Source organism: Saccostrea echinata, unplaced genomic scaffold (genome assembly GCF_033153115.1).
Source record: "Saccostrea echinata isolate AGI-Se365-2 ecotype Australia unplaced genomic scaffold, CSIRO_AGI_Sech_v1 ptg000012l, whole genome shotgun sequence".
Lineage (NCBI taxonomy): Eukaryota > Metazoa > Mollusca > Bivalvia > Ostreida > Ostreidae > Saccostrea > Saccostrea echinata.
The window spans coordinates 8,617,501-8,625,462 of NW_026889761.1; the positions used below are offsets into that span (position 1 = coordinate 8,617,501).

At 35.1% G+C, this 7,962-nt stretch overlaps 1 protein-coding gene across 1 annotated transcript in view; it reads left to right on the forward strand.

Moving 5' to 3' along the window:
• The window catches only part of LOC133184960 (uncharacterized), a 38,551-nt gene extending 31,415 nt beyond the window's left edge, over window positions 1–7,136 (forward strand). Inside the window, exons 21-30 of the mRNA XM_061320025.1 lie at window positions 724–857; window positions 1,656–1,857; window positions 3,038–3,174; window positions 3,510–3,656; window positions 3,962–4,089; window positions 4,746–4,812; window positions 5,112–5,563; window positions 5,789–6,048; window positions 6,263–6,419; window positions 6,885–7,136. Of these exons, the coding sequence (XP_061176009.1) occupies window positions 724–857; window positions 1,656–1,857; window positions 3,038–3,174; window positions 3,510–3,656; window positions 3,962–4,089; window positions 4,746–4,812; window positions 5,112–5,563; window positions 5,789–6,048; window positions 6,263–6,419; window positions 6,885–7,002 (1,802 nt within the window). The 3' untranslated portion in view covers window positions 7,003–7,136. The remainder of the gene's footprint in view (window positions 1–723; window positions 858–1,655; window positions 1,858–3,037; window positions 3,175–3,509; window positions 3,657–3,961; window positions 4,090–4,745; window positions 4,813–5,111; window positions 5,564–5,788; window positions 6,049–6,262; window positions 6,420–6,884) is intronic.
• Window positions 7,137–7,962: the final 826 nt, after the last annotated feature.

Below are 7,962 nucleotides of genomic sequence, written 5' to 3' on the forward strand. Positions count from 1 at the left end.
TCCAGAATCTTACTTGTCATTTTTAGTAAGTTCAGTAATACATATAAATGGTAAGAATGTCAAAAAATGTGTAAGGAAAAATTGTACTCCATGTTAAAAGGGGTTAAGCAAATGCTCACTACATAAAGAATTGCTGTGAGAATGATGTGGTATACATGTGTAACAGAGAGGGGAAAAATACAGCGGACCAGACTGGGATTCGAACCTGGGCCTCCTGATTCTCCAGTCAGGTGCTCTACCAACTGAGCTACCTGGCCACCCGGGTTCTAATCCCGGTCTGATCCGTTGCATTTTTCTCTTCCCCTATTTCATTTGGTGTGTGCCATGCCCTGGAAGTGACAGGTGAAAGATCTGCCTGGGAAGAGCCTGGGTTGGTGTCTTTGGGGGGCTGAAGACCTTTAAGGAGGGAGGAATGTGGCGGTCAGATGGGTTCGATCACCGGTGGCCAGATAACTCAGTTGGTAGAGCACCTGACTGGAGATTCAGGGGGCCCAGGTTCGAATTCTGGTTTGGTCTGCTGCATTTTTCTTCTCTCCCATTACACATGGATAGCAGTAAATGGAGAAATACATTGTGTATCATTTTTTATTTCTGTCTTAAGCTTGTACATCAATTTTTTCTAATTTGCATTTAAATATGTGAACAGATATCATACTGTGAAATAAATTCACAGACTTGGTTACTGGATATGTAAAGCCTCCTACATGAGTTTATATATTTCAGGACCATTATGTCAGAGTTTGGTAGAAATTTGTTCCAGATGTGCTACTGTCCTTCTTCTGAACAGGAAGCCAGAGACAGCTCTACAATTTTTGTCTCTTTGTAAAATGGAATCGCAGAAAAATCCTGTGCATGAGGTTTGTTATGAATTTATACATTTATATGGATCTTCATCAAATTATGAGTTTAGTTTAATCTACCTGAAGGAAAACAAAGGATGTTATAAGGGTTTGTACTAATGGAGTTTGACAAGTCTATATAGAAACAAGTTCAAAATATTATTTAACTATTGGTGATAGGTACTACATGTATTCCTGTGAAATCAGACTTTGAGGCATACTGCCATACGTTATTACTTGTTAGGTTGGTTTCTGACTGTCAACAGAAATATGACAGGTTGTTCAAGCCTTCTATGGACTTGTACAACCCGATATATTTCTGTGGACGGTCAGTAACAAACCAAATAAGTATTTTGCTTTGTCAAGGACCAATAACTGTTAACAATCCTACCAAAAACGATTACAGGATTTTCTCATCTGTGCAACTTGTCATCTTGTTGTTTACTAATTACATCACTGAAAAGGGCACTGCGCTAAATTTATTCGCACCATTGCCAAATCAGTATATCATGGTTTCTTTTAAAAGCAAACATTTTGCTAGCATGATTTTTTTCTGTAAATTTGGATGACATAACATCATTTATTCCTAATGTTGCTCTCCAAATTTTGCTAAGCGTCATCCTAAGAAATATTTAAGGAGGGCTTATGACGTCCATTATCCAATGACAAAGTGTCACTCTTAGCATGAGGCAAAAGAAAACATTTTGTATTGCATTCTACCATATGTCAAGGTAAAAATGTAAGCTACTTCATGCAAAAGTTTGTAGATCTAATGTAACAAAGATCTTAGGCACTCTTTACTCTCTAATGTTTTAGGAGGCCTTCCTGCCTGCACTGTTAATCCCCATAGAGGTGTCTTTGCTAGGAGGTGAGGCATGTTCCTCCGAGTCTGGGACATTTGAGACCTGGCACCTCCTGTCAGCACTGAGTCTCTATCCAGATGAGCCCTCAGCATGCAAGGAACATCTACAGAATATAACGCAGCAAGCCTGGCAGCCCTACACAAAACTTATGGAAGGTAAAATTTACTGTGTCATGAAAAATAAGGATCGATGCTTGATTGATAAAGGTTTCAAATCAAATTAAAGAAAATAGAAAAATTCAAGGGAAAAAAGATAAACCAGAATAAAATTTTAGTATGAATTTATCTAATGATCTCAATAAATATGGTAGGAGTGCTGTAAATCAAACAGTGTAAATGTCTTTTTAAAAAAGAATGTCAAAACCTCTACTACTGTATACAGGATTTTTATCACCCCCATGTTTACTGTATACAGGATTTTTATCACCCCATGTTATTTTCCCTTATCTCACTTGCAAATGCAGTCTTCGACAAATCCCGGGAGTCTGAAGCCCAGGACCTGGTAAAATTGGAAGGGGGCATGTGGAAATTGCATGCTTACAAGCCCGAAGGGCATGTAAATTCTGAGGCCTAAGCCTCCGTATTATCAAATTAAATAATACCAATAACATAAAATGTACTTAAAAGTCTTATTTTTCATCTAAAGTTGAGCACCAAATAAAATTTTAACGATAGTTTATTCTACCATGATTTCCAAGGAACTCTTTTGCAAAGAAGTACACAAAAATAAAAATAAAATTACTTGATAAAATTCTGGGCATGTAAATATTTGTTCGGGCTAGCATAATAAGTGGTTAAACCTGCCCGAAGGGCATGCACTGAAAAAAAGATTTGGCGAAGACTGCAAATGATCCAATCCTGTTTTAAACTCACCCAAACACAGTTCTTTCTAAAGATCTGTGTTTGAATTCTTCTCATTTTAAATTGCCCACATGTGACGAGGGCACATGCGACGAGGGCAAAAAAAGGCGAAAATTTCCCTTAACTGTAGATTCCTTATTTTTACGCGAGCACTGTACTTTAATATATCACGAAATGACTCCCAGACATCAAATTGCAACTAGACAGTTTAAGAAGAGATTTTATGCATGTATAGACATTTTTAGAAAAACAAAGCATGTATTTGTATTTTGCGAGTGGTGCATCTCACAAAATTATGCGATAAAAAATTTCACATGTACATGTATATTTAGGAATATACAGAATACAGTAGTTGGACTACTTTAACTGTTTTTCATTGTTTACGAATTCACAGAACTTTATAAGAGTTTTGAAATTTATTTATTTACAATGCTTGAAGCACAATGTCATAGTAACAAACTCTGATTTTCTGCAGCACAGTTGGAATATGATGCTGGACATTACCTGGAGGCCATGGTTCTTTTGTCTAAGACAGCTGGACTGCCATTTGAGATGACAAAGAGATTAATGGCTTTACACTGTAATCTGTTTGGACTGTGTCTGTCAAAACTGGTATGCAAACATGTATTTTAACAAATTTTATGTTTATTTTATTTTACATGTGTACATTAATTAAGAAAGTTTAATTTGAATATTTTCATGATCATTTTCTCTTTTAAACTACCTAAAAATTATTTGGGAACCAATTCTACAATGGAAATATGCAAACTCACTAATACAGTGAAAAGAAAATATTTGAAATTTTACTCAGATTTGTTATCTGCTTGACAGCAAGGCCGTTTTCCATATCTGAAGATATTTGAAATAACTTTTTAATTTCATTGTCAAGATTCAGGGAAACTGTATAATGTTTCCAGTCATGTTTTACCTGCATAGTTTGTTTTCAGAAAAAGCCTCACAGTGCCATACAAAAGTTCAGGGAAGCATTAGACTCGGATTTCTCCTACCTGGTGCCCCTGTATAACATCTCCAGAGAGTACAGACAGCTGGGTCTAGAGGAGGCAGAATTGGAGTCATTAAACTTGCTAGTCACGGTCGGTCTCATAAAAAGAAGTTAATTATTATCATGATTATAGTGAAAAATTGAAATGTTGACATGCTTTTCTTTTGGCCTTGCTCTAACTTGTTTAAAATGGTTAACACCCCACCCCCCACCCCCCCACACACAGCCCCACACCCTATTAAGATTTTGATAATTGTTTTTTAAAAAGGAGAAGAGTTTACCACAAAATACAGGTATTTGTGTAAATGCATGTTTGAAAACATTAATGCAAATCTAGCTTTAATTTGAAGTTGTAATTGTTATAGTAAATGATATGCTTAGAATATTTATTTATAGGCTTTGGAGAGTAAGGAGACAAAAAAGGAATCCCCAGACAGCATCTTTTTCCAGAATGTCACGAAGAGTGATATAAACTTAATTCAATCCTTGTATTATCTTGCCAAGGCATGTGAAGTCCATAACAAGTAAGACAACTCTGCCAGTCCTGCATTAATACATCATAGATGGGATCAGCTTTCAGTTATAATACATTTTTCAGTATAAATTCTTACTTAAGTATAAATACAAGCTGTATTCAATTGAAAAAAAGAAAATAAAAGTTTGTTTAATATTTATGTCCCCCTTCAAAGGAGGGAGGGCATATTGCTTTGCTGCTGTCTGTCAGTCTGTTTGTCGGTCCACCAACAGTTTCCATTCATTTTCTTCACAGAGGTTGCACATACTGAAATGAAATTTAGTATACAGATTTATCATAAAAATCTAGGTCAAGTTCTGTTTTGGGTATGATCGAGCAATTTTTGATGTAGTTATGCCCCTTGGACTTGGAAAAATTCCAATTATTTGCAGTTTCCGTTCATTTTCTTCACGAGGTTTCACATACTGAAATGAAATTTAGTATACAGATTTATCATAAAGATATCTAGGTCAAGTTCTGTTTTGGGTACGATCGAGCAATTTTTGACAGAGTTATGCCCCTTGGACTTGGAAAAATTCCAATTATTTGGGGGTTTGGGCATAAGTGTTTCACAAACATCTCTTGTTCACTTTCTTTCACATATAATTCTGAAATTTCATACCTTGGGTAAACTTGATTTCTATAATTTTTGAAATTTTATTTCAGATATAACATTGCATCAGAGAAATACATTCATCTTATATCATTACTCAAAGGCAATGTAGTCTTAAAGGTAAGCACTACCTTCAAGAAGAAAGTAATTGATTTAGAGTGAGCCACTTTGAGTTGAATTTTTTTACTTCACATACACTTCATACATTCTTTCTCTAAGAATTGTTTTCTTTAGATGACTTATTCTTTACATTTGTTACACAAGGACCTAAGCCAAAAAATCAGCAATTTAACACAAATAAAAAAATATAGAATTAGTATATTATTTTTATTCCACTGTCCATAACTTAGGTTTGAAAGTTTCTGGGATTTAAGATTGATATTTTATTATGTTTACAATTTCTTAACTTGATCTTTCAGGTAAATGGCTGCGAGATCACCAGTGCTCCTTCAATATCTGAAATTTATAGGTGCACAGTATTTTCTTTACTGAAATCTAAAAAATACCAGCAGTGTGAAATCTTGTGTAAACATGTACTGTCATGCCAGCCTTCAAGTGTCCTTGACCTCTCAAACATACTGTCACAACAATCACAAGAACTCTCTCATTCACAAATGACCTCCACACAACCTCAAGGTCGGTCAGGGACATTTGCCCTTGGGAACAACTTTTCACAGTCAGTCATAAGGGAAAATTCTGTTGAAGAGAAGGAGGCAGAAGGGTCCAAAGGTAAAAGGAAGAGGTTACCATCACAGGAGGCAGCTGACTTTGACCCCGAAGGTCAAACAGAGCTGGTCTTCGTTCACCTCTACAAAGCAGAAGCTCAGGTGTATCTCAACAAGATTGAGGAAGCCATTGAAAGTCTAGACACGTAAGTAATATACTTAATGGTTTTTCTTTTATTCAGTAAAATGATTACAGAGTATTTGAAATGTTATTGTTCCATTTATTTAAGGAATTTTGCCTTCATAAATATAAATGCTTACTGTTCCAGTAAGATTGAGGGAATATGAGTATGTTTGTTGATAAATATTTCCTTACATTGAACAAGAATTTATATGATTTGAATAATCCACACTTTTACTTTCTTTGACAGTGTCCTAGAAGTAATCAGAAATTCCTGTTCATTTGGGACTCCATTGTCAGCCCAGTCATTATCACAAGAAACAAAAAGACAAAGGTTGAGTTCTGATGGTGCTGCCAAGCCAACATCATCCACAAACACAGCCTCATTTTGGGAAGAAGTACGTCAGCAGGCATCTCTTGTTTATTGTTGCTTGGGAACCAACCTAGGTCGACAAAACAAGCTCACAGATGCCCTGCACTACCTCAGACTCAGTTTTCAACTTGATAAGGGTAAGATTTCACAGTTTTCTGTGACACACATATATAAGAATTTTATATGAGCACAACTGTAGAAGCATTAATTTTTGTTCGCATGAAATCTCTGTTGACAGGTTATTTACGTAATATGTATGTTTTTTTATATGGATTATTTGGAGGAAAGTGTTTATGAAAAAAAAAAACTTCAAGAGTAAAAGCTATTGAAAATATTTTCCTCAATTTCAAGGTCATTTGACAAGTTTGTACAACTGCACAGCTGTGTTGTGGAGATTAGAGAGACAGGAGGAAGGGGCATTGTTGTGGTGTAAGGGGAGACAACTTGACACACAGACTGACAGTTTTCAGATGGCGGGTCTGATAAAACGTAAAAAGGCAGCATTGCAGTGAGTCTGGGGATTGTTGTTTATTTGTGTATTTCTTCAATCCTGTTTTCATATATTTTATTCCTGAGTCATTGGGTTTGATATTTAATGAAAAGATTGTGTCTCGAATGTAAATTTAACTAAATATGTTACATGTAAATAGTTTCTGTTATATTGGACCAAAGACAGATTGACCTTATCATAGTATGAGAATACTTTGAAGTCTGTTGTGATGAATTCGTGATAAAGAATAAAGTAAAAAGACTAATATTACAACTATGAATGCAGAATACTGTTTAATTTTTGTAAAATTTTGTATTCTTGATTTTTTATTCAACCTCATTAATTATACTGTAAAATAGAAATTGGTGCACTTCTACAAGTGTCATGTTAAAAGTGAATTTGACAAAAAAAATTCCAGTGTAAAGATTGATTAACACATGATTTCATGATTTTAAGAGATGCCATTTTTCTTTATGTCTAAAGGAATCCAGGGGGAAATGACCTTCCCTTTGAAGTCAAGGACAAAGTCACAGACCAGGAAGCAGTACATCTTGACGTCCGATGTTTAGAGTTTCTTATTCGCTGGAGGCGTGACAGATGACCTGTGGTCAGATGGCTGATGAACTTCATGCTCTGCTGATCTTATAACAATTTAGTATGTCAGCCTTGGCTTGGTACAGTGTATGTCTTTAGACAGAGTGACCAGTAGGTTTTTTGCATTGTAAAATACTGTTATCTTAACAGATAGACTGGTTTTATGCATATTTTATTATTATATTTTGTTGTTATAAAAATTGTTATAATTTAGAAATACAAGAAAAAGTTGAATTTTTTTTATGATTCATCAGGAAGACTAAAATTTGAGGAGGTGTGTATTTAAAAACCAGAAGTAGTTTACAAAAACACTCATTTTGAATGGTGTAACTACGATGTTTTTATTTGTGTTAATTCTGTCCGGGTTTATGACACATTAATGAGAGGCTTTTGTAGAAGTGCTGGGAGTTTCCCCGGGGATCTGACGACTGACGGATAAGTAGTGATAGTTATAGGGGGATTATAGCAGACAGCGGTCATGGTTCATTAGTTTTATAGGTACACACAGGTATCATCTACCTGATATAATAACCTAGGTAAACAGCTGAGCTGGAGTTTAATGATCAAACAAGTCTAATAAAATACTGCCTTTTCTCACTACACAGTACAATTAAAGTGTGAAATTAGATACCCTTACAAATCTCATTTGATAGGTCACTAAAGATTCCTATTTGCTTATATTTTATTAAAGTACTAGAAAGAATATGTTATTTGTTTTGTATAAATTAGAGGTACACAGTACAACATTTAGGAATTTGTTCACAGCAAATGTTTAGAATAAATCTCAGCTGTTTGGGGTGATTAATTTCCTTGAAAGGAAGGAAAAAAAGGAAGAATATTGAAGGATTATATAAAGTACAGCGGTTTAACTTCAGTTTTATCTATTGTGACTCGTGTTAAAGGGAGTGCCTCGTGATGACAACAGATTGTAAAAATAAACTTTGTGTCCCTCCCATATGTTTCCTGG